Source organism: Emys orbicularis, chromosome 4, assembly GCF_028017835.1.
Source record: "Emys orbicularis isolate rEmyOrb1 chromosome 4, rEmyOrb1.hap1, whole genome shotgun sequence".
Lineage (NCBI taxonomy): Eukaryota > Metazoa > Chordata > Testudines > Emydidae > Emys > Emys orbicularis.
Window position 1 is genome coordinate 64,178,500 of NC_088686.1, and position 26,617 is coordinate 64,205,116.

Genomic DNA, 26,617 nt, shown 5'->3' on the forward strand with positions numbered 1-26,617 from the left:
CCCGAGCCAGCCCAATGAAAATGAACGAGTGAGTGAGGTTGGGGAGAGTGAGCGACAGAGGGAGAGGGGATGGAGTGAGTGGGGGCAGGGCCTCAGAGAAGGGGCGGAGGAGGGGTGGGGCAGGGCAAGAGTGTTCAGTTTTGTGCAAGTAGAAAGTTGGTAACCCTAATCCGGCCCCATACACAAGATAGGCATTTGCTCCCATCTTTCTTGGTGTGTAAATTGCTCTGGGGCTTAGGTGGAAGGTAGGAATCCAGATGCCTACAGTAAGGCAGCTGTGTGCATGCCCAGAGGCAAAAACTTGGGTGCCTAGGTAACTTTTACCCTGAAAATGCAGATGTTGAGTAAGTTTAGGTGCCTAAAGGGTTTGGTGGGAGTTTTGGCAATTGCAAAGGAGCCTAAAATTGGGATTTAGACACCTAAACCTTTGTTAATCTAGCCCTAAGTCTCTATAATGTGGCCATAATATGTAGTGTACATGCCTGGTTTCTTCAGATCTTCATAAGAATGTTAGCATCCTCCTTTTTCTCAAACCATTTCTCAGTGTTGTCAGTAAAAACATCCCTCACATGTGCATGGTCTTGCCAACAACCTCTGCATGCAGGGTGGATAAAAATAAAAGATTTAAAAAAAAATCAAGAAAATCAGATTTTTTTTATTTAAATCGGCTTTTTTTTTTTTTTTTTTTTTTTTGGATAAAATGCTTTTTGAGGGAAAAAACCTATCTAAAGATAGTTTTAATTAAGATACATTACAGCTCAAAGATATCTCATCATGGAATAGGGATTATAAATTCTAATTCTATAGAATGAGACAATATATTCATGTAATGTTTAAGAAAAGTTTTGTAAATGAGTTCCAATAGTTCATGGATTAGGGACCCAATCTTATGGGGTTCCACAGGCTTCTGTATAGATTTAGGTTAATCTTTCTATCTACCCAATGGGACTCAGTGCTCAGTCTAGAAGATACCATCAGAGATGCTTAGTTTTGCAGTTCTCAAACTGTGGATTTGTGTCTCCAGAGATAACATGCTTGTTAACAGCAAAAATGTTTTTAAATAAATAATATATAGAGGTGAGAAATAACAGACCTCAACCCTATTGTCCCTCTGCAAATTTGTGTACCCTTACCTCTCTCTAAAAGTGCAAAGTTTCAAAAAATTCAATGAATAGAAGATTGTTGGGGGCGGAATAGATCTGGACAAGGAGAAGAAGTCTGAAGATAAATGTGAGAAGGGAGGGACAAGCAGTAGAAACAAAATTGAAACTGTTTGAGCAGCATATTCCAGAAGTCTTGAGGTCTGAGTGTAGCCTTCATTGATTTGAGATCTACCATACCATTCTCTCACTAGAAGGGAAAACCTAGAATGGCAGCAGGCCATAAAAGAGATCCAGTTTGGGAATATTTTAATGAAGTTCCTCTACCTGTGGGTAAGATAGGCATGCGTGCAAAATGCAAACAGTGCAACAAAGAAATGCAAGGCCTGGTTGCCCGAATGAAACAACATCAAGAGAAGTGTTCCTTCTCAAAAGGAAGCTGCATTGAAGATGATGAAAGGAACATGTCTGAACATGCAGGATCTTCAGGTTGGCAAACTTTTTTATTTCATACTTCTTTTTTAAGGATTGCCTGTCTTCCTTCTGGACTAGTCTTGAATTCTAATATTTGAGCAAAAAATATAGTTGTTACTCTATGGTACTATCATTTTAGATGCAGTTGTGATAAAAAATAAATAGCTGAAATAGGCAGATCTTCCTTTTACAATTTCATCTTTAAAGTAGTACTGAGTGTCAGTGAATGCAATGAGTAATACTAAATGAGCAGTATGGTAATAATTAAATAACTGCATTGACTTATTTTGTTTAGGAGAATCCATCCTCAACATATAGGATTCTGAAGACTATCCACCTTCAAGATCACCATCATTTTCTATAGTTTCAGAGTTATCTGCCAATGATAGTGTTTGTCACATCATGTATGTCACATAGCCACAGTATATCACCTGTAGCAAAAAGAAAAAAAACCTCCATCATCCAGAAACAATCATAGATAAGTTTGTGATAAGAACCAGAATTACAAAAAGAGGTAATTGACGAAAAAATTGCCTGGTTTGTTTATGCAACAAACTCTCCTTTCCGTGTGATTGAGAACCCACACTTCATTAACATGGTTCAGTCATTAAGACCAGGATACAGTCCACCCAACAGAGCAGATGTCGCAGGCAAATTGCTGGATAAAGTGTATGAAATAGAAATTGAGCAGTGTGCAAAGGGTCTAGAGGGTAAAATTGTTAACCTGAGCCTTGATGGGTGGAGCAATGTCCACAATGATCCTGTTGTATGTGCTTGTGTGACAACAGAAGAAGGGAATGTCTTCCTTACAGAAACAATTGATACATCAGGAAATACACACATAGCAGGATACTTACAAGAACTAGCAGTAAAAGCTATAACAAACTGTGAAAAAATTAAAATGTCTAGTACGCAGCTTGGTCACACACAATGCTGCAAATGTATCCAAGATGAGACGAAATTATTTAAAAGAGAGTCCCAAGCTAATAACATACGGTTGCAGTGCTCATTTGATGCACCTCCTAGCCAAAGACTTCAGTGTTCCAGAAATAAAGGCTAATGTTGTTGAAATTGCAAAATACTTCCGTAACAACCACTTTGCACCAGCCGCTCTGAAAAAAGTGGGAGGAACCAAGCTAACTCTCCCACAAGACGTGTGATGGAACTCAGTAGTGGACTGTTTTGAGCACTATATCAAAAAGTGGCCTAATCTGATGACAGTTTGTGAACAAAATCATGAAAAAATAGATGGCACTGTCACAGCCAAAGTTCTCAACATTGGGCTTAAGAGAAATGTTGAACACATGCTGAGTACCATGAAGCCTGTTTCTGTAGCCTTGAACAAAATGCAGATAAATAGCTGTTTTATTGCTAACGCTGTAGAAATTTGGAAGGAACTGAATGAGATTTAAAAAGAGAAATATGCAATGACAGAGTTAAATTACAAGCATTAAAAAATGAATGGGACAAGCACTATCTCCAGCTCATTTTCTTGCAAATATTCTCAATACTTGGTACCAAAGTCAAACCTTAACTGCTGAAGAAGAGGAGTCGGCTATCATGGACATCCATCAGTCATCCCTCCATAATTCCAACTATAATAAACTTCAAAGCTAAGGGTGAACCATTCAAGAATTATATGTTTGCTGATGCAGTTTTAAAGAAAGTCACACCAGTGAACTGGTGGAAGTCACTTAAGCACTTGGATTCAGAGACTATTGAAGTGATAATCTCTCTTTTAACAGCAGTATCCTCTCTGCTGGTGTAGAAAGAATATTTTCTTCCTTTGGACTAATTCATTCCAAATTGAGAAATGGTTTGGGACCTGAAAAAGCAGGAAAGCTTGTTTTTCTTTTCCAGATTATGAACAAACAGGAAAATGAAGGTGAAGATGACTGAGTTAGCTGCAGAAGCCAATATTTTAAGTTTCCCATGTTGACCTGTATGATAGTCAATTAATTTTTTTTAGTATTTCATTTAACAATTTTAGTTAAAAACAATTTTAACAAAAACAAACCTAATTTTAAAAAACTTGAATGTTTAAGTAAATTCAAAAATTCATACGCTTGTTTTGTTAAAATATTATGTTTGCTGTTGAAGAAAAAAATCCAGAATATATAACGTTGTTGTTTTAGTTAAATAAAACAATTTAAATGTCTGTCTGGTGATGTTCTCCTCCTAATACAGCATGGCAAGAAAATCCTACAAATATTAATGATAGTTCACCTCCCAGTGACTTTATAAATATCTGCTTCAATTACCTTTGGTAAATGAAATAACCAAACAATCATTCATTTTCTGATATAGCAGTAAAACTAATCTGAAAAGTTTTCAAAATAAATCACTTTAAAAATGTATAGTGTGTACCTTCTAAAAATGAAACCTACATCTATCTCTGAGTTGTGAAGAATATGTATTAAGGTTATAACAACCAAAAAGAATGCACTTTTATGTAGAAATCCATGATTAAATCGCGTCTTCCTGACTAGTGATTTAAATCATGAGTTAAATCAATTTGATTTAAATCAAATCCACTCTGACTGCATGCACTGCAGGATCTACCATGATGCTATCAGGCCTTCATTTTCCTGCTCATGAAAGCTGTCCTCACCAGCACAGAGCAGAGAGAAGGAGCAAGATCACATTAAATGTTAACCTTAACTCATGTATTGAAACTTTGTCAGGCCAAAATTGTTACCTGTGAAATATTGCAAAGGCTTTTCTACACAGGGTATCACTCAGGGAAGTTGAGTGCTCCATTGCTTTGCTCCTTCTCTTTGGACTTAAAACATCAAATGTGGGTAACACCTCGACTCTACAATACTTAAAAAGACAGGTCAAGGCCTCAATGGTTAACAGTGTTTGCGGGAAGGACTCCTGTGGTCTTCTATGGTCACTCTGACAGACGTTGCCAAAACGAAGGCAACTTTACTTCAGAATGAGAGTACCCACGTAGGGTAGACACACAGCAAAGAAAAACCCCATGGCTGGCCTCTGTCAGCCGAATCGGGCTTGGGCTGTGGGGTTGTTTCATTGCTGTGTAGACTTCCAAGCTCAAAGATCCTCCCACCAAGCCGGATCCCAGAGCTCGGAGTAATAGGATCATGGTGTGCACTTTACAGGATGGGGAGTTATTAAAAATCCTTATTTCTGTAAGTAAGTTTTCAATTACAAAGCAAGGTGGGGGGGAAAGATTCAGATGTTACTGGAAAAGTCCAAAATGGTATTGCATGTTACAGGAATGTACAACCGTTTTAGGCATATATGGATTCTTTGGGCAAGGTAAGAGCAAAAGTTTGAAGTTCGTGTGCCCTAACGGCTCAGAAACAAAAAGGCAAATTTAAAAAAAAAAAGTTTTTGTTTATTATTAATTTAATGACTTTTGGATGCATAACTCATGATTTTTTAATTCTTCTGGTTCTTAAGCTATTTTGGGGTTATGCACCTATATTTAATAAAAATTACAATAGAAATTTCCTTCTGAGAAAAGGATTTCATAAAAGATTGCCCTTAGAACCAGATTTTTAAAGGTCTTTAGGTGACTAGCAGGATTTTCAAAAGCATCCAGGTGCTTTCAACTTTTAAAAATCAGGCCTGTAGTGAATATTTAGGAACCAAGTTCTACGTACAAGTGGTGACATGTGAAAAAGCACTAGGGTGCTTGATAAAGAGGCAAAATAACAATTGACAAAGGCAATTCCTAGTGGTGGATCAAACAGAAGATGTTTTGATATCAACCAAGGAACTCAGTTAGCCTTGATGTCATATAATCCCAAAGAATAAATTTGTGTACAAGAAACTTCCCCCCAAACTTTAGTCTTAGAATTAAAAACTAATATAGCACTATAACCAGGCACCATTATAGTAGAAACACTATGGGCTGTAATTGCTGAGGCTATTCCCAAGTAACTATTAATATTTTCAATGATTATTTGCTATCAAAAATGTTAAATAGCACAATGACATCCCTCTTCACAATGTTAACAAAGGTAAATGAAGTGCTAAGAGGCGGCAATAAAAACAACATTTGAAAAAGTAAATAAGTGAAACCACAGTCTGTGGTGGATTACAAGGACAAGGCCGTTCGGTTCAGGCAAGCAGAACAGTAGCTCAGCTCTGTGAACTCCTGCGGGGCTTTATGCGGATATATGAACTGCGAGGGGACTTCGTTTAAACACTAGTACAACCATGAGTGACCATTATAATTTTTAGGGGTATGGCCGCTCTCCCTTAGCAGCTCAATCCGAGGCAGGAGGCTGCACCTTAACAACACAGCCCTGGGAAACGGGTGCTGAGATGCGCCCTCCTTTTGCAACGAGGGCAGACGGCTCACCACAGCTGGGGTAACTTTATCCCCTGTGCCCCCGCCTGGCAGCCCATCCCCAAACCCAGTACCTGCCCCTTGGCCCCGGTCCTTCCCCTGCCTCCAGCTGTTTGACCCGCGTGTGCACTCTGTTGATCCTGCGTAGACCCTGCCCCTTAAGCACGTGGAATCCCAAGTAAGGGCAGAGCGAGGGCAGCGGCTTCAGCAGATGTTACTGAGCATGCTCAGTAACCGCCGAGTGGCACCGTTGCGTCGAGGTGCGTGACTGCGTCACAGTTGACGTCAGCACGGCCGGCTAGCGGCCGCGGCTGCTTAGGGATGGCCGGTGCGGGTGGGGAAGGGGAGGTGCCGGCGCTGCGAGCGGTGCGAAGATGCCTGGCGGCGTTCCCGGCGGAGGCCCGGGGTGAGCGCGAGCGAGCCGGGCCCTGATCGGCTGCCACCGGCCTGAGGGGGGCTGGGAGCTCTCTGGTGGCTCGGCCCCGCCATCCCGGGGACCCCTGCAAAGGGGGAGGGGCGTGCCCGTGCCCGTGCCCGTGCCCGTGCCGTGCTTCGCTTCGCCTCGCCTCGCCTCGCGGGGGCTTGAGAGGGGTGGGCTGTGGAGCCCGCGAGGCGGGGGAAGCGCTAGCAGCGCAGCGCGGGGGGTTGTCCGTCACCCTCCCTTCACCGCAGTGCCCAGTGAACGCTTTGGAGAAAGACTCGGACTTGGTGACCTTTGCGGCCCTGTGATTCTATGGACACCCCCTGACCCGTTAGTGAAGGAGTGAGAGCCAATAATAAACCTCTCCGAGCCCCCCCCGAAGTCTTGCAGCAAGATCAGGGAAGACCAGACTTTACATTCCTGATACTACCAAAAGTACAAACCTAGCAGAAAAGGAAGGGGGGGGGGGAAACAACTTTGGGGCCTTTGTCGTACGTTGTAGAGAAGCAAAGCAGTGCACAAATCCAAATGTTAAAAAATCTGTTGCAGGGCACTGCTAAAGATCCAATGGCACCATGTGGGGAACTTTGAAAAACATTGATTAGAGATGGTTCTCCTATGTTCTGCTTTTGATTTAGTGTAATCTCTAAATTAAAAAAAACGTAACTAAAGATTTATTTGACAGCAGAGCATGTATTATATATTTATTTGTGTAGACAATAATGATATTTGCGCACCCAATTTGGAAAATGGCCTTAAAGGCAGGTCTCTGCATTACATTTAGGCACCCAAATGAAAGTTGCCTGATTAGAGGTGCTGAATGTTTCAGAAGGTGAGGCTATCTCTAGGCATCTTTGTTGTATGAGCCCCACTATTGGTGCTGTAAAAGCAGCAAAGAGTCCTGTGACACCTTATAGACTAACAGACGTATAGGAGCATGAGCTTTCGTGGGTGAATACCCACTTCTTCGGATGCATGCATACGTCTGTTAGTCTATAAGGTGCCACAGGACTCTTTGCTGCTTTTACAGATCCAGACTAACATGGCTACCCCTTTGATACTATTGGTGCTGTTTCCTTCTTTCAGCTTCACATGGTCTTTTATCTATATGAAGTATTGTCACATGGGAGATGAATCACAGCAACTGATTGGCCACAACTTGTTTCAGCCTGTTGTGTGGCTTTGCGTATGCTAGGGTGACCAGATGTCCCGATTTTATAGGGACAGTCCCGATTATGGGGGCTTTTTCTTATATAGGCACCTATTACCCCCCATCCCCGTCCCGATTTTTTACTCTTGCCATCTGGTCACCCTAGCGTATGCTGAGTCTGACAGTGAAGACCACCTCATCAATATGTAGGGTTTTGACACCTGGAGACTACAGGTTCCAGCATACAGCGTGACCAGTTCTAAGCTGGAGCACTGCATGTAGGGGATGTGTAGTCTCCATGGTCCTGTCTACACTGGGGAAACTTTCTAACTTGTTTTAAAACTGATTAGAACAATGTAGAGATGGTTTAAAGTGGCCTGAACTGCTTTCAAGACTTCTGTAAGATTGATTTTTTTTCTTTGTCTGGGCAGAGTTGGGACTGATGGAATCAGTGCCATACCTAGATAGCATTCTGTCTCCGCTGGAATTTTATCGGGAATGGGTGTGTCCAAACAAGCCATGTATAATTCGGAATGCCTTTGGTCACTGGCCAGCTCTGAAGAAGTGGACGTTAACTTATCTCAGGTAGGAATCCGCTTTGAAGCTAGGCAGTAGCTCAGCTGAACATTACAAACCATCAGAAGAGAGCTTCTTGTTGTTTTGGTTTTTTAAATTATTGATAAGACTGGCTCAAATGAACCTGGGATCCTATGTGAAGACTTCTATTGGGCATCCCAGCTGCAGCGCCCAAAATTCAGAAGTTACTTTCTTCCCCCAACTACTGTACTGTACTTAGTTTCATTAAAGGCTATGGGAGATTTGGTTTTGTGTGCCAGAGCTTGTGGGGGAGAGGAGGGGGGCAGAGAGAGAGGAAAATAGTGTTTGGAGGCTTGTTAAACAGGAAGAACATGCAGAGTGCCCCAGTCAGGGCTGCAATAGATAGTGATGTCTTGATTCCCCAGCAGACTCAGATTTTCACTACAGCGCTCATTCAGCACAAAGCAGGCCATGCTGCACACCTTGTGACTGTGGCGCATGAGCAGAAACATGCTGGCATTTCATCCTATTCTGATTGGGGAGGTTTTTCTGTGGCTGTAGGTTTGGCAGCATTGCCTGAGCCGGCCCTGGTGGCATTAGTTATGATTATTTTTAAAAAAACCAAACCCAAACACTTAAGCACCTCTTGTTTAAAAAAAGACAACTGGGTGTGGACATGAAATAATTCAGTGATTGAAACTTTTATGTCAAAGGGAGAGGATTTCTCGGTGCATCCACACAGCAAAATGTGATTTTAAAAAAGCTATCTAAAGTATATGTTTGTAGATTCCTCGATTGGCTCTGAACCTCAGATATATTTTGTAGGACGGTAGCAGGCTCCAAGATGGTGAGTGTGGCAGTGACACCAAATGGTTATGCCGATGCTGTTTATCAGGACCGGTTTGTCATGCCGGAGGAGCGGCACATGCTTTTCAGCAACTTCCTGGACATTGTGGAGAAGAAAGTGATCTCTCCAAGTGTGTTCTATGTGCAGAAACAGTGTTCAAACCTGACTGAGGAGTTCCCTGAACTTTTAGGTGATGTGGAGCCTGAAGTACCGTGGATGAGTGAGGCACTCGGTAAACACCCCCTGCAATCAGTGAATACTTGTATAGCACTTTAAACTTCTGTGATGTTTATATGCTAAATATTTTTATGATGTTTCTAATTGGCACAGGTTAGTATGGCTTTGTCAACTCAGGAAGGAGGGAGCTAGTAAAATAGTCTAACCTTGCCCTTTGGATTGGAGGACTCCAAAACAGCTTGCTTGCCTACTGGGTTCATAGAGTGTGAAACTGTGCCATTGTATTAATATACCTCATTTTCATCCACAAGTGGCAAAAATGTTGGTGGCTTCCTGGGGACCTGTCTACACTACTGCTCATGGCGTTGCTACCACCTGTGGAGCTAAACTGATCACAAAAGGGGAATTTTTTTAAAGCCTATTATAGACAGTACTCTAGAGTGCTGCTTTAATATTACCTTTCTGCCCCTTGTTGTGCAGTTGAAGGTGCTTGCTTATGGTAGTAAAGGATTATTCGTTACAGCTGACTTTACTTCTAGAGCATAATTCATTCCTTTTAATGTGGTTCTCCTGACCCCTTTGGGGTTTTGGTACATGAAGTGCTAGTTTGTGATTTGAGCTATGTATTGGGGACCCAGGTCTCCAGAAATTGTGAACTGAAGGTCATAAGCACAGCCTTGGGGATGAATAATGCTCCATCAGTTAGTACGATGGGTCACTGCAACAGCCTTCAGTCTAGAAGGAGCTCATAATTATTAGCTATTAGCAATCAAGGCTGACATATTTACTGAGGTGGGTGGAGAATATAAACAAACTGAGTTGGCAGAAAAATCTTCATCTGCGGCTCTTTAAACATAATATTGAAATTTTCTGTTGAAAATTACTTCCTCTTCCTCCCCTTGCAGGAAAGAAGCCCGATGCTGTGAATTTCTGGCTTGGCGAGTCTGCTGCTGTGACATCCTGTGCGTAGCATATGATGCTGTCAGGTCTTGTATGTGCCCTCAGCTCAGATTTTGACATACTTGTTTTGAGGGGCAAGGGGGTGGGTCTCTTTGTGGACTCCTAATGGATAGGTTCTACTTTAACTGACGTCTTCATATGTAATGATCTTTCTTCCTACCCACCTTGTCCCAGCACTTGGCTGATGTATCTGTATGTGCATCTGGCTTATTGTTTCAGGTGGAATACTGAAGATTTCTGCCCCATAAACCTTGGACCTTGGTTTAAAGTAAAGCAATCAAATTTCAGTCTCGTGCTTCATAGTTCAGGCTAATTGCTATAAGTGTCAGGTAGGATTCTCCCTTCCCTAGTAAAACTTTGCACAATTAATAACATTAGGGGTGTTTTCCTCTTCTTCTGAAGTTTATTAGCAACTCCCATACAGTACATTGGATATTGGACTTGGTAGATCACTGGTCTGAGGTGGTATGGCGGCTCCTGTTTTTCTCTGTTTTTGTCCTCGCCATCTCTTTTTTTCTGTGAGATTTTGAGTTTAGAGCGGAGCAGAAATGGATGGTTTAGTGGTGTCGTCATCAAGTTTGAAATACATTTACTCTCTGGAATCAGTTTCAGTTCCTGGAATGGTTGACTCAACCCTTTATTCTTCTGAGGTAGATTGAGAACCTTGCAGTTTGCTCTGTATGGGGGTATTTTGGATGAGACTTTAAAAACTGAGGTAATGTCTGCTCTCCGTGGACATTGAAGATCTCGGGACATGTTCGTAAGAGGAGGCACTAGCCAAAATTCCTGCCTGCCCTCAAACTTGTTCAATGTGTTTCTGTGCAGGTTGCTTGCCAGGTTCCACCCCAGAAGTGACTGTTTTTCTGTGGTGCTCTCTGTATGTTGCTGGTGAAGTGATTTGGAATCCTTTTGGATAAAAAGTGCTGCATACTTATGAAATATTATTTCATTATTATTTCTTTCTCCTCTGGCCCAAGAGGAAGAAGCAGCCTACCACTGCCAATAAGAGCTGTCACTTTCAGTTTGCTACAGTTTGTGATCCAGAGTTTGTGATGTGGTGCTTTTCTTCTTTCTCAATCTTAGTACATAAAGATCACTACGAGAACTTGTACTGTGTGATTTCTGGCGAGAAACATTTTCTGCTGCATCCACCAAGTGACCGTCCCTTCATCCCCTACGGTACATGCTTTAGAGTGAGTGTGTGTGTGTGTGTGTGTGTGTGTGTATATGTGTAGAGAGAAGTGACTAAAATAATTAAAGGTAGAGACAGGAATAATGTTCTGATAATTTTTTCAGTGTTACATTTTGCAATGTGAATAGAAATATCTACTACTCCACACAGTAAGTATTTGGTAATAGATTTCTGTTCCTGGGGCTGGATCCTCCGCTGGTATAAATTATTGACTTCAGTGTAGTTGCTCTGATTTATACCAGCTGAGAATCTGGCACCTGGCTCTATGCTCTTAAGTGTGGGACTGGCTGGAATTCCTCCAGCTTTAGAATGATTAAAATATCTCATCTGCAGTGAAGCTTGCAGGATCCTCATGCCCCGTAGTTCTTGATTCCTCCTGCTGATTCTCTTTCTTTCTGGAAAAAAGCAGGGAAATTAAATACAAATATGTACATTAATGAAATATTAAAGTTACAAATGTAAATGCTGAAATCTAACAAAGAACAAAATAAGGTTCTTATAGTAACATTAGCTTGACCACAATACCCATAGCTTTTATTTCCTATTTCTGTTACTTTTACAAGTGCACATTAATATTAATGTTTATGTTAAAGGTATGCAAAAAATGCTATACAAGATGGGCTATGTGAACCTGTTCACAAGAACCTTACTTTTTTTAAACTCCCTGACTTTTGAGCTTTTAGATTTATAACCCTAATGTAAGACTAAGATCAGTTCGTGTGTGTTATTTTTATATATTATTATTTTTCTAATATTGCTCTGGTATTATTTGAAACTTGCACTTTTATAAAACCTGTTAGAGCTAAGACTTTGCTGAAGTTTCTTAATCTGTGTTGCAAGGCAGATCATGATATCTAAAGATCAGCAAAAGAGCCATTGGAGTGCAGAGTTAGAAAACCACATGTGCAGAAGCAATGAAAGAAGAGCAGCCCAGGTTTTCTAAAATGGCTGATAAGCCAAATAAGATAAAATTAGAAGTGAAAGGTTAGCCACAAGTCATTAAGAACTTAAATGAGAGCTCTCCTGGTAGAATGACCAAAGCAGAAAGGACAGATAATAAATAGAGTGCTGGGTAAGATAGGGGAGAAATTGTGACTTGGAAATGGGATGGTAATTGGAACAAAGTAGGCTCAAGAGTAGGTGGGCATGTGTGTGTTGAGGAAAAGGAAAAAATAATTCATTTGAAGGAAGAGAGGACAGAGCCCAAGAAAAGGTAGGCATTGGTGAACGTTGTGATGGAGTGCAGAGCTGGTAATAGGGAGGACAGAAATTGGAGGACTTGTGGTCACGGAATGAACAAAGGGAAGAAGGAAGCAGAGGAAAGAAAACTGGAAATGGTGGTTGTTTGATGGTGTCTTAATATTTGCGTCCATCTGTGAAAGTGTCATGTACTATGTCACTAAGACTCTGTATTTATTATTAAGATTAATGCCATTTAACCCTTTCCGTGCTCTACACTTTCAGAGCTCTACCTTCCTGCAACATATTGCATATCAGAAGATGGTTCGTTTCAGATTGTGGATGAGAAGGCTGCAGACAAGGTACTTAGGACATCTTTGTATTAAAAGAACACCATCAACTTGACTAATTTTTTTTTAATTGACAAAAGTAGTTTCAGGTATTACACCATACCCTGTGACCCCTTGCAAGTTTTTGTGGTTATTATTTATGAGTATGTCCTGTTTCTAAGATGACTCTTTAACTGCACACTGGGAACCATTGAAATCAATAGCTGTTAAAGGAATAGCCTTTCAAAATAATGTCTTCTGTGCGCTGAACACAAACAGATCCATTACAAGTCTTTTTAAATAATACCAGATAAAGGAATTTAGCTCATCGGGGTGAATTTCTCTGCTGTGCATACTTTGTGTTGGCTCTCTGCAGAGGGGTGAATTTCATCCTAGAAAAATATCTTCTGGTGCCATAAAACATAGTAGTTATCTTTATAAACAAAACATGTTTTCTTCATAGTAGTAATTATTATTTGGTCAGAATGATCGAAAGGAGGCACCATACAAAACATATACAAATACTAGGTCCCTGTCCCAAAGAGAAGTATGGCCCAGTGCTTAGGGTGTTAGCCTGGGATTGAGGGGGCTTGGGTCAGTTTCCTGTTCTATCATAGACGTTCTGTGTGGCCTTGGGCAAGTCACTCAGCCTCTTTGCACCTCAGTTCTTCAGCTGTAAAATGAGGATAGTAATACTTCAGTAATACACAGACATGTTGAGGGAAAATATGTTAAAGATTAGGAGGTGTTTAGATATGGTAATGCAGGCTAATAAGTACAGAAAGCTTACAATTCAATTTTAGACATGACGAAAAGGAAGATAAGAAGGGATAAAGATTGCAGTTATAAAATTATGCAGTTATTCTAAAATCATAGATTTTTAAGGCCAAAAGGCACTATTGTGATCATGTAGTCTGACCTCCTACACATCACAGGCCACAGAACTTCACCATCCCCATCCTGTAATAGAACCATAACCTCTGGCTGAGTTAGTAAAGTCCTCAAATGATGATTTAAAGACTTCAAATTACAGAGAATCCACTATTTACTCTAGTTTAAATCACCAAGTGACCCGTGATGTCCCATGCTGCAGAGGAAGGCGAAAACCCTCCAGGGTCTTTGCCAATCTGAGCTGGGGGGGAAATTCCTTCCCGACCCCAAATATGGCAGTCATTTGAACTCTGAGTATGTCGGCAAGACCCACCAACCAGTCCCCTGGGAAGAATTCTCTGTAGTAACTCAGAGCCCTCTCCATCTAGTGCCCCGTTTCCAGCCATTGGGGATTTTTCCTAATAGCAGTTGCAGATTGCCTACAATGGCATGTGGCCCATCTCATCATACCATCCCCTCCATACATTTATTAAGCCCAGTCTTGAAGCCAGTTAAGTTTTTTTTTTGTCTCTTACTGTTCCCTTTGTAAGGCTGTTCCAGAACTTCACTCCTCTGATGGTTAGAAACCTTCATTTAATTTCAAGCCTAAACTTGTTGATGACCAGTTTATATCATTTGTTCTTGTGTTAACACTGGCACTTAAATACCGGGGAGGCAGAGGAGTTATCCTTGTGATGTAGAGAGCAATCAATCTCCCCTCCGCCTTTATTTGGTTAGGCTAAACAAGCCAAGCTCCTTGAGTCTTCTCTCATAAGATAGGCTTTCCATGTCTCTGATCATCCTAGTAGCCCTTCTCTGTACCTGTTTCAGTTTGAAATCATCTTTCCTAAACATGGGAGACCCAAATTGCACACACAATTCTAGATGAGGTCTCACCAGTGCCTTGTATAATAGCAGTAACGCTTCCTGTCTCTACTGGAAATACCTCGCTTGATGCATCCTATGATTGCATTAGCCTTTTTTCACAATTACATCACACTGGTGGTTCATAATCATCCTGTGATCCACCAATACACCCAGTTCTTTCTCCTCTGTCATTTCCAACTGATACATCCCAAGCTTATAGCAAAAATTTGTGATGGTAGGCTCTCAGCACATGATCTTTCATTTTGCACTTTTAAATTTCATCCCATTTCTATTATTTCCATTTTGAAGGTCCTCCAGATTTTCTTGTATGATATTCTGGTCCTCCTCCATATTGGCAATACCTCCCAACTTTGTGTCATCTGCAAATTTTATTCGCGCACGCACACTTTTTGTGCCAAAGTCATTAATAAAAATGTTAAATAAGATTGGTCCAAAGACTGATCCCTGGGGAACTCCACTAGTAATCTCCCTCCAGCTGGACCAGTTCACCTTTCAGTATGGCCCATTGTTGTCTTCCCTTTAACCAATTCCTTATCCACCTTTCAGTTCTCCTATTAATCCCCATCTTCTAATACTTTAACTAATAATTTCCCATGTAGAACTGTATCAAATGTCTTACTGAAATCCACAAAGATTAGATCTGCATTTCCTTTGGCTAGAAAATCAGTTATTTTCTCAAAGAAAGAGATCAGGTTGGTCTGGCGCGATCTACCTTTTGTAAAACCATGATGTATTTTATCCCAATTACTGTTTACCTTTGTGTCCTTTACTACTATCTTTCAAAATTTGTTCCAAGACCTTGCATTCAACTCAGGTCCAACTAAAAGGCCTGTAGGGGAAAAGACTGATCGGGGAAACTTTCTTAAAAATAAGTGATATATTACCTATTCTCCAGTCATAGGATACTAGGCCTGAGCTTACATATTCATTAAAAATACTTGTCATTGGGCCTGCAATTTCATGTGTCAGTTCCTTTAATATTCTTGAATGGAGGTTATCTGAGCCCCCTGATTTGGTCCCATTAAGCTGATTGAGTTTAACTTCCACCACAGATGTGGTAATTTCTACTTCCATATCCTTGTTTCCATTAGCCACTCTGGCACTGCCCCTAAGCTCCTTGTTTCCCTTATACAATCTGAGGCACAGTATTCAATTAGGAGTTGGGCCATGCCTAGATTATCTTTAATCTCCACCCCATCCTCAGTGTTTAGTGGTCCCACTTCTTTCCTCGATTTTGGCATATGTGTATCACCCAAACAATTGTAGGTTACCCAAGCTCAACTTATCTTCTGCTTTTGTTGGCCTTCATACTTCCTACCAATAGGCTAACTATGTCTGTCTTCATTCAGCAATCCTTCAAGTACGCTATTTTCCCCCTGTCCATTTTCTATCCCAGGTCCATTCCCTGCCATGTAACCTCTGTCACAAACAATCAGATCCCTTTTCCTATGCCCAAAACAGTGTCCACAGAGTCTGCAGTTAGTACTTGGTAAATGTAAGGCTCCATCACCATGTGTTATAGAAAGGAGCATTCTTGTAATATGGTAAAGTGGATTTTACAGGATTTACAACTGTATATTTTCTGGTACATTTTATTTACAAGCTCAATAAGTGAATGTTTTTGTTTATTAACTCCATTTTCAGGGGGACCCTAACATTTTATATCTTGTTAAATGCCACATGTACAACATACTCTTCTCCTTGCAGGTGCCATGGATTCCGCTGGATCCTTTAAATCCAGATCTTGAACAATACCCAGAGTATGCCCAGGCAAGGCCTTTGCGGTGCACAGTGAAAGCTGGTGAGATGTTGTACCTCCCTTCCCTCTGGTTTCATCATGTTCAGCAGTCACATGGTTGTATAGCAGGTAAGAAGAGCTGTTAGGAACAAACATATTTTCAGTCCATGATGGCATAGTCCATTTTCTCCAGCAAAACATGGTTGGGTACAAGGGCACTTTCATATAGTCTTTTCTTCTTCATCCCTGGTAGAGTTAGCTATCTTGGCATGTGACTATAGTGTTACCTCCTTGCAAATACTGTCCTGACCATATCTTGTATAGAATTGCTAAAGAATGTAGTGAAATGGGTGAAGAAGGTAGGAAAAATCCACTGGTCTTTGAGGCTGCAGAGAGAGCCACAACACAGTCACCCCTGTAGTAGTTTGTTTTGTTAGAGAGAGCTAAGCAGGTTATTTGATTGGTGGCTGCAAATTGGCTGACTCCACACCATAGGCAAAGAGTCTGCACAAGGAAGTTTGGGTTTTAAGTGTCTGTTATTATCAGACCAGTAAAAATGAATCTTTAATGCATAAAAGAAAACCAAACAAATATACAAGTTACTTGTTGTCTCTGCCTTTAACAAAAATCCCCTCCTCTGCTCATAAGATATCATGTCTCTCTCTCTCTCCCCCCCCACCCCACCGGAGAGCTCCAGACTTTCAAACCTTTCTTCTCTTACACGCCTATACCATTACTGTCTGTATTGCAGGATGAATCATAGAATCATAGATTATTAGGGTTGGAAGGGACCTCAAGAGATCTAGTCCAACCCCCTGCTCAATGCAAGGAAGGGCTTTACTGTATTTGTTCTCCCATAGCCAGAGCAACTCCTTCCATGCAGAGAAAAAATAAGTAACAGATGAGTGTTGAATAATATCAACCCAGTTATGAAAGCAAAGATATAACACTGCTTGCAGATATTGGAGGCATTTTAGTACTTGCCATAGCATGGTAAAAAGACCCATTAATTTTCATTTTAATTAAGAGGCAAAATTAAAACATTTTCCCTATGATGACCAAGGCGGAATGGTGGGTTAATGCATCATCCTTTAAACACTGGGGGGGAGAGAGAGGTTCAAATCTAGAGTAGGTCATAAATTAAAATGAATTTGTATTCTTGGCCTAGATCACAGCACACATTTTCTGTTTCTAAATGTTTTGCAAGTCTGCTCAGGAAAGTCCCAGGACTGGCATTTTGGGGGTTAATATGAGTTAGGACTGAGGTGCATTGGCAGAGCTATGTAACAGATGCTGACTCACTGCCTGCCTGCATTATGCTTGGCTCTAGTCAGAGCTGGAATTCTTTTAAAGTTCATCCAGTTTTGAGAAATGAGTGCCTGCATTACCTTCTAAAGCAGCATATGAATATGGCCATAAGGCATTTCTAACACCAGACTATAACAATTTTCCTATCTCTTGTCTCCTCAGTGAATTATTGGTATGACATGGAATATGACCTGAAGTACAGCTACTATCAACTTCTAGATTCTCTCACAAAAGCTGTGACACTGGTGTAGCTTAGACTGGGGACTCAGTCATAAACCTTTCTGATGTGACTGAATTATATGCGTCTGCCTGGAGTACAAATATGCTTGAGTCAGAAGAACTAAACATTAAATTATCCTCAACAAATGTCTGTCAGAGGATATTTGTCTTGCTTGCCTTTGGAGATGGTATCATGCAGTCGTTCAGTGAAATGCCAGGCCAAATGGCTATCTTTTTTTGGCTTGACAGGAGGGGGCTTGTTGACAACATTTCAAAGCCTTCATGCTTAGCCTCAGATGCCTCAAGGAAGGCAGAATTTTAGTGGAGCCACTGCAGGTTTTGGAAACCTCAAAAATGTAAACCATGTGTGTTCCTTTCCATTTGCTAGACTCTTTAGAGCAGTGGTTTTCAAACTGTGGGTCGCAACCCAGTACTGGGTCACGGAATGTAAGGCAGTGGGTCGCGGCGGCTCTGGTCAGCACCGCTGACCGGGCTGTCCCATTGGAGGTGCTGCCCGGCTAAGGCAGGCTACTCCCTACCTGTTCCGACACCGCGCTGTGCCCCGGAATTGGCCAGCAGCAGGTCCGGCTCCTAGGCGGGGAGGGGGGCATGGGACTCCATGTGCTGCCCGAGCACTGGCTCTGCACTCCCATTGGCTGGTAATCGGCCAATGGGAACTTGGGGGGGAGGGAACGGTGCCTGCGGGCAAAAGCCACGTGGAGCTGATTGTCCACCTCCGCCTAGGAGCCGGACCTGCTGCTGGCCACTTCCAGGGCGCAGCGCAGTCTGCGGTGCCAGGGCAGGTGGGAAGCCTGCCTCTGCTTCCCAGCTGCACCACTCACTGGGAGTCGCTGGAGATAAGCCCGTGCCTCAGTTCCCAGCCCTGAGCCCCCCATAAACCTGGAGCCCCCTCCTGCACCCCAAGCCCCTCATGCTTGGCTCCACCCCAGAGCCTTCACCCCCAGCCCAGAGCTCCCTCCCACACCCTGAACCCCTCATCCCCAGCTCCGTTGGGTTGCGGGCATCAACAATTTTCTTCAACTGGGTCACCAAAAAAAAAGTTTGAAAACCACTGCTTTAGAGAACATGCAAAGCTGTAGCCCACAGATCTGTTTGATAACTGGCAAAATAATGAGGCAAAACCAGCTCTGCAGTAACAATGTAATCCTCAGCCCATGACTCCCGTTCCTTATGAGACAACAATACTTTCTGAGTTTTAATTCACTGTGTTCAGTGGCTGTGTGTCATGCTTTGAGAATTCAGAATACAAATTGTGCAATACAATATCAGTGTTTGTAAGCTTATTTAGATACTAGCTATGGGAACCCTCAAATGATATGGGGAAGGGGAGTGATCAGGAAATCATGATCTAATTGTGATTATTTTCCATGTAAAAACATGTCTACATTTCATTGTGCAGATTGCCAATGGTTGTGTGGGGCTTTAAGAGTTGCTTTTCTGGAATCATAATAACTGAGAATCAAATCCCATCTGTTCCCATCAACAGAAAATTCTACTTGCTAAAGCCCATTTACCATAATCTGTGACTTTTCTAATGAAATTCTGCAATTCTATGGCTTGTGTTATGGAGGTTACTAGATAATTGTGCCTCTGTCCTTAAAATGTATGAAACACATGGTCAGAGAGTTGTGTGAACCATGGGCCTGATTCTGCACCCCTTACATGAATATTTTCATTGAACTCAGTGAAACTACTCATCTGAGTATAGAACTGCAGGATTGGGCCCCATGACAATGCTGTTAAATACATAGATATCGCAATAGATATGTTCAACAACATTGTTAATATACAAAATGCCAAATTTTATTTATTACAAATTTTCAAAGGTACATACAAGCATTACTCAATCAGGGCTTAGTGGGAGACACTTGTATTCATATATTATTAGTCAGGAAAATGCATAGAAACTTTAGACAGTACTGGTTATTGCAAGAAAAATCCTTTCCAAAGAAACACATGAATTTTTAGTCTAAACCTATTTTTCAAATCTAGCTCCTGTTCAACAGTTACTGAAAACTAGAGATGGACTCAAGACAGAATTCAGATTCATAATTGGATTAGAATCTTTGTCTGGGTTATTCAGGCTTATTTGGATTCAGTGTGCCTTAATAGAGCCCAAGCCATGAATTTCCAAATTAATTCTATGTTCAGCTCTAAATTTCCCCAAAGTCTGGAGAGAAGATAGGGTTTGGAACTGTTTTTATAGTTTGGCCCCATATATATGAAACATTGTCAGGTCCCAAGGACTTTTTATTCATTCCAGGACTATTGGAGGTTTTTTTTTTTGGGGGGGGGGGGGTGTAATATATATCTATATCTATAAAATATTAAATCGCTAGTCCTGGAATGAATGAATTGGTAGTGTTTCAGTACAGCCTGTTCAAACAAAAACTTCCCTGTTTGGAGTTGTGCTGTCCTTTCCTGATATTGTGAACTACATCTCCCAGAAACCTTTGCAACAGGGCTTCCGAGACTGTAGTTCCTTTTGAACTCTGGCATTGGCAGGGATTGCAAGTCTCAAGAAGAGCCAAAGCTTCTGACAATTCCTGTGTGTCACAGCTGGTATTTTGCATTAAGCTGAATTCCTCCTCCAACACTCGATGGCAGTGAGTGTAAAGGTCTTGCCTTCTCCCAAGTGTTTGTTTGATGATCCCATTCAGATTAAAGTGGAGGGTCTCTCACCGCTGCAGGAGGTCACTCTGAGGGCATCCCTGACTGATGAGAATGGGGAACTTTTCCAATCCTTTGCCTACTACAGGGCTGAGAGCAATGGAGAGCTGGACCTGACATGCTCCTCAGCCCTGGCTGGCAGCTACTCTGGGGTAGAACCCATGGGACTGCTGTGGTCACTGGAATCTGAGACACCCTTCAAACGGTTGGCAAAGAAGAATGTCCTCACCCCTTTCTATGTACACGTGGAAGTGTTTGAGGGCCACGATATCACCAGCCAGCTCCTGGACAAATGCATTAATGAGCGGAAATTTTTGGGAGAGGGGGTGAAAAGGATTCCGGTCAGAGAAGGTCGGCTTAAGGCAACTCTCTTCCTGCCTCCTGGTGAGTTTTAATTTCCTACTAGTTTTTCAGCTGTTTATTAGGTCACGTTATGTGCACTATAGTCCTTGGATAGACTTATGGGACCCAGAGCAAGGTTTCAGTTAGCTGGTCACCTGGGCTGCATGTTTCTCCTCTGCCCCTCAAAAAGGAGTGGATCCAGTTTTTGCATGAGGAGCATAAGTGTTTATTGCAGAGGCAGTGCTGGCTGATGCTCACTGAGGGGAGTGAGAGTAACCTATGACATGCCAGCTATTTTCTTTAGGTTGCTGCTCCATTCAGAGCAGAGAGAGCAGATGGAGGCAGGGTTGGGTGTGGAGTGAGGGCTCTGGGGCAGGGACAGTTGTGATTTTTAAACTCCTCTGTGCAGTCCTAACACAATGGGTTCCTGAGTTTTGACTGGGGCTTAGGTGCTACTGTAATACAAATAATAGAATAAGAAAAGATGGTCCTGTGGTGAAGGCATTGGACTGGGACTCAGGTGACGTGAATTCAATTCCAGGCTTTGCCACAGTCTCTTTCCTAGTAACCTTAGGCAAGTTACTTAATCTTCTGTGCATAAATTCTCTGTCTGTAAAATGGGGAATAAAAAGGATAAATTCATCAATGTATGTGACACATGTATACTGTGGTGATAGGGTGGGCTGGCAGAAACAGGTGGGAGAGCCTAATTGACTATGGCTCACCTTCCCCACGGGAATCCTACCTGCCATCAGTGGAAAACCTTTTAACTCCTTTGAAATACCTGACTAGGAAAGCTTTTTGAAGGGACAATAGAAATGTTGAGAGGGGCGTGCAAAGAGAAAGGGGTGGGATGGGCAAGGCAGGAAAAAGAAAGCAAGGTTGTGGTTCCCAAGAAGAGAGGAATTTAGAATTCTGGGAGAACTGGGACTTGAGGGAATGTCTGGAGTCTAGATTCGACAGAAGTCAGGAGAGGCGTAAGGGAGGTGAAATAGACTTGAAGGAGGCTGGGGGTGTTTAAGGGCTGCCAGCTGGTTGAAGTTTGAGAGATCAGAATGAGGATCTGGAATCAATACGAGGGGAACCAGAAATGTAAGGTGCTAGGTGTTTGGTGTTTCATGGGACTGGAACTGGAAATACGAGGTCAGTAGTTGTGGGATTAAGGAAGACTGATAATGGGGATTGGCAGACTGGGGTGAGATGTGCTAGAAGAGGGAATAAGGAGGATAAACTTCTGCTGTATGAGGGTCTTGGAATACAGATGGAAATGGGGAGGAATAGTTAAGGACACAGGAGGTCCATGTCCTGCAGACCTATAAGGCCGCCTAGGAGCATGGGAGTACTGATGGAGAGGTGGAATCGTGGGGACAAACAAAAGTGGCAAGATTTGAGGATTAAAGACCTGTTTCAAGGCTGTGTAGAGAGATACTGATGAGACTGGGATGCTGAGGAAAGCTGTTGCTAATTTTTAGTGGTTATTTGCCTGGAGCTGTGCTTAAAGAGCACGCAAAGTTGACCAAAATTTTTAATTTTGTAGAAACAAGTTTTTATAATATCAAAGCCTGTTAGAAATGTTTCCACTATTTTTTTTTTTGTTTCCTAGTGAAAGCAGTTGGGCATGACAGTGATTGATTGATCAGATCATAGAACCATAGGAAAGGGTCCCAGAAACTGTGGGATAGCCACCCAGAAGAGAGTAGAATTGGTTTAGTTCAGTGATAGTGTCTATCCAGGGCCAAATGTGCCCAATTCTGCATGGCTAGTGTAAATGCATTGAATAGTTTGTGCTTCAGTCGGTTCAGTACAACCAACTGAAGTACAAATAATGTAAGTCTTTAATATGGACAAGGCTTTAGGATAGGCATCCTAACCAAGGTGCTGATGTATGTTAGACAAGCATGTTACAAATGCCTAGATCAAATTCTAAACTAAGGGAATTCTCATCAGTGACACGCAAGGAATATGGAATCCAGGAAAGCGAATCTGTTCATTATTACATAAACACATCTTCTGAGAACAACAATCACAGGTAAGTCATTTTTATCCTTCTTCTTACTGAAGGACATAAAGTGCATATTGTAGGAGAACCAGACAAAAGAGGAGGTGTGGGCTTTTTATTTCTTATCATTTACTCCAGAAGACCGTGGTATCTTGCTGCAGAATATTAATATCTCCCACTGACTTCACCGCTAGAAGTCACTTGTATCTTGTGGTGGGAGTGTAGGGCCCCAGGATTGTTTTAGGTCTTGTCTACCTAAAATTGATCGGCATAACTCCAACAGTATATAACTAATAACTTCCAAAGTGGAGTAAATTAGTCTGCAACAAAGTAATTTTTATTCCAAAAGAGTGTCCACACTGTGGAGTTATGCTGGCACTAGTTATTCCACTGTGGCTATGCCAGTCTGTTTCCCCATCTAGACAAGGGGGGGGGGGGAGAGAGAGAGAGAGAGAGAATGAATATCTAGTTTAAAAAAAAAAAAGAAAAAAAAAAAAGCCTGAGTGATTTTCTGTCAAGACTTACTGTATGACTTCGTGCTGTGGAAATATTACTAGACAGCTGTAAGACTCCTCCACAGTGAATGAGCTCTCCTTCCTTTCAGGATCTGGTCCATTCCCAGGACTTATCGACTTGTATGGAACTGGAGGAGGTCTTGTTGAGTACAGAGCAAGTCTTTTGGCTAGCAGGGGCTTTGTTACACTAGCTCTCGCTTATTTAGCCTTTGAAGATATCCCAGCTCTCCCAGACATCCTCGAACTGGACTATTTTGGGGAGGCTGTGGAGTTTTTGCGGAAGCAACAGCAGGTATGAGACAAATTACAGTGCCTTTCAACTGGAGGCTATATCACACTTTCCTAAATTGAGATGTATATGCCAATAAATACACTTAAGTTTCTGAGAGAGGTGGAAGGAGACCGTGCAGTCTGAAAGACTGAGCACAGTATGAAGAGCCAGGAATGCATGAGTTCTAATCCCAGATTTGATACTAATTTGGTGTGTATGTCACATCTCTGGCTCTCATTTCCCCCAGGTGGAACAAGAATGACTACTTCACAGGGAGCTGGGAAGCTTAATGAATGATTTGCATAGCACTTTGTGATCCATGGCAGAAAGTCACTATCATGGTGCTATGCAAAGCAGCAATTGTTATATAAAGTTACACATTAGAAAACACAGCTGGGAGTTACAGGAATGCTAAACTGCTTAAAACAGGACATGTTCTAATTCTTTGTCTATTATTGAAGCTTAAAAGATACTGGAATGGAAAAAAAATCTGTTCACTTGCTGTGCTAAAATACCTTTCAGGTTGGAATCTTATACGATTTTGGCTCCAAATAAAGTTTTAGAAGCCAATAATAGAGATTTATAAGATTGGTTCTTAAAGCTTTAGTGTCAGAGAGTGCCAAGCTACAAAACACACAGAGGCCAAACTTAAACAGCAATGATTGATGGGGATGGCATAAACAGCAATGTATCATCATACTATAAACAGAAAAATGTAAAGAGAAATAAAATACCAGTTAAGCTTTAAAATAAATGTTACCATGTTTTGCAGCTTTGGTCATTTCCTAGCAGTCAGATACAGTGAAATGACCAAAGGATTCATCTGCACCATCCCATTTGGTTGGTAGTAAATATTATACAGCTTTGTAAGCATTCAGGGCACTTTACAAGCCACAGCATGAGATGAGTCCTGTGCTGAAGAATTTGTACTTTAGAGGTATTGACTTCAATGGGAGTTCAGGATGCTCAGCACCTTGCATAATTGAGCCCTTACACAGCAAAGCAAAACACAAGACAGCAGTAGTTATAAGAGATGGTGTTACAATGTGGGTTGCCTGTTGAAAGGCCAGGGGTCTGGAGCCAGGCAGTCCTGTTCTGAGGCCGAACTCCTTTAAGAAGAGGTGTATGGGCCTAGTAGAAGGGATTATCAGACTCGGTTGGGAAAGGGTCACGGGAGGGCCTGATGAGAACCTGATTCTTTTAAAGGCTTGAAGAGTTCAGTTGAGGAGGGGAGCATGGGAAGCAGGTTGACTACTGGGACAGGGGGATTCCCAGGCAGAGGGTCTGTAGGAGGACTGGGGAGGAGTTGCCAGGAGTAGGGAGACTCTGGCAAGGAAGGCCCTGGGACGGGGAAAGGTAGCTGTTGGGTTTACGTTGAACTGTTTTATTTTGGGATTTACTAAATATAGTTGGTGCAACCAACAAATGGTGCCCTAAAAAGAGGGTCTGAATAGACTCTGGGCATGGTGTTAGTCCTTCCTAGGCTGCAGGACAGGCCAGCAACCTCCGGAGGGTCTGAGAAATCAATGGAAAGATCAGCCCAGGAAGGATTCATGGAAGAAGTGGATTTCCAGAGGTTTTTAAGATGGAGATGAGGGTTCTTGGAGACCATGCATAATGAAGCAGCAGCAAGACAGCAAGCTTGAAGCCAACAGTGGTGGGAGGAGAAGGGCTTAGTCCAGGGAGAGGATGGGGTGTGTGGGTGTGTACGGTGTTGGAGATGTAATAAGACATGGGAGCAGAAACAGAGGGACTGAGGAGTTTGAAGTTGGGATAGTGGAAGCCAGTGACAAGACTGAGGGAGTGATGTGGTGAGAGCAGAAGGAAAGGAAGGGGTGGTAAACTTTGGTGGATTGGTTAGTCTGGCACAGGGAAAAATGAGAAGGCTGGACAGAGATGGTTACAGTCGTTTAGGGGAAAGATGGCATATGATGCTTGTTCCATAATTGTTTTGCAGGTGAAAGGTACCGGGATCGGAGTTTTGGGCTTATCTAAAGGGGCAGATCTAGCCCTTTCTCTGGCCACATTTCTGCCAGGCATCCAAGCAGCTGTCAGCATTTCTGGATGTGGTGTTAATTCCTTTATCCCCCTGCATGTTAATGGTTTCACTATTCCTCCCCATCCGGGTGACTTTGGGAGGATGAAGACTGTCGGTGAATCTGGAATGATAGATTATTCAGAAGTCCTGGACGATCCTAGGGACCCAGCCACTTGGGCCTGCCGCATCCCAGTAGAGAAATCCCCCGCCAAGCTCCTCTTTTTGTCGGCGCAGGATGACAGAAACTGGAAAAGTGAGCTCTACTGCCGAGAAGTTGTTCACCGCCTTCGACAGTGTGGGCGAGATGTGGAGTTTTACTGCTATCCTGGGGCAGGGCACCTCCTGGAGCCACCGTATTTGCCTTTGTGTCAGGCCTCAATTCATAAGCTGCTTGGGGCATGCATGCTGTGGGGAGGGCAGTGGAGAGAGCACGCCCGGGCACAGGAGGACGCATGGCACAGGATACAGGTCTTCTTTCGGCAACACTTGCTGGACTCTGATGCCATCAAGAGTAATCTATAGGGGTGAGATTGCCATGGTGCCTGAGGGAGTTAGGTAGCCAACTCCTGTTGAGAGTCAATAGGAATTGGTCCTGGCACTGGTAGGTATTTTGAAAATAATCTTTACCCTATTACTCTTTAGTCTTCATCTTCTATTCTTGTCTCAAACTGCACGCCTGCTTTCCTGTTTAGCTTTCCTACTGCTCTGCTGATTTTATACTAATTTGGAGTTGAATTTTAGGGTCCTCTAGACTCAGGTATATTGTTGATAGGCACAGTGTGATTTGTCCTTATACTGCTGCAGTACCTGAGGTCAGTCCTTGTATTGAACAGAAGTGGTCTATCATGCCAAATTGGTTTTGTGGTGTGGTATGTTGGCCACTTATCTCCTAGCTCAGTTATTTTGTGACATAGGATCTGGATCCCCAGGGGTGCTTAGCACCCATAACTCATGTCCCAGGATGAGACCCTTAATGGAGTCTAGACATGAATACAGGTTTAAGGTGAAACACTAATGCCATCGCCCACATCTCCTCAGCACTGGGACAATT

At 42.3% G+C, this 26,617-nt stretch overlaps 2 protein-coding genes across 2 annotated transcripts; both read left to right on the plus strand.

The window, feature by feature from the left end:
• The first annotated feature begins 6,216 nt into the window (after window positions 1-6,216).
• JMJD7 (jumonji domain containing 7) lies at window positions 6,217-18,120 on the plus strand. The gene is made up of 8 exons (XM_065402740.1): window positions 6,217-6,301; window positions 7,898-8,051; window positions 8,829-9,082; window positions 9,933-9,989; window positions 11,071-11,166; window positions 12,644-12,720; window positions 16,153-16,312; window positions 17,654-18,120. Exons 1-8 carry the CDS (start codon window positions 6,217-6,219, stop codon window positions 17,740-17,742), a joined length of 972 nt encoding a protein of 323 aa, XP_065258812.1. The 3' UTR covers window positions 17,743-18,120.
• Window positions 18,121-20,328: 2,208 nt separating this feature from the next.
• LOC135878294 (acyl-coenzyme A thioesterase 1-like) lies at window positions 20,329-26,088 on the plus strand. The gene is made up of 3 exons (XM_065403914.1): window positions 20,329-20,785; window positions 23,347-23,549; window positions 25,486-26,088. The coding sequence occupies exons 1-3, from the start codon at window positions 20,332-20,334 to the stop codon at window positions 26,086-26,088; spliced, it is 1,260 nt and encodes a 419-aa protein (XP_065259986.1). The 5' UTR covers window positions 20,329-20,331.
• The last annotated feature ends 529 nt before the right edge of the window (window positions 26,089-26,617 follow it).

What these genes read in the sequence shown, in the direction of transcription:
- JMJD7 (XM_065402740.1), top strand. Translation starts at nt 6,217, where the DNA reads ATGGCCGGTGCGGGTGGGGAAGGGGAGGTGCCGGCGCTGCGAGCGGTG. An exon ending in GTTCCCGGCGGAGGCCCGGG is followed by an intron (nt 6,302 to 7,897) that starts GTGAGCGCGAGC and finishes TTGTCTGGGCAG; the next exon opens with AGTTGGGACTGATGGAATCA. An exon ending in ATGAGAAGGCTGCAGACAAG is followed by an intron (nt 12,721 to 16,152) that starts GTACTTAGGACA and finishes TTCTCCTTGCAG; the next exon opens with GTGCCATGGATTCCGCTGGA.
- LOC135878294 (XM_065403914.1), top strand. Translation starts at nt 20,332, where the DNA reads ATGGCAGTGAGTGTAAAGGTCTTGCCTTCTCCCAAGTGTTTGTTTGAT. An exon ending in AACTCTCTTCCTGCCTCCTG is followed by an intron (nt 20,786 to 23,346) that starts GTGAGTTTTAAT and finishes CCTTCCTTTCAG; the next exon opens with GATCTGGTCCATTCCCAGGA. An exon ending in TTTTGCGGAAGCAACAGCAG is followed by an intron (nt 23,550 to 25,485) that starts GTATGAGACAAA and finishes ATTGTTTTGCAG; the next exon opens with GTGAAAGGTACCGGGATCGG.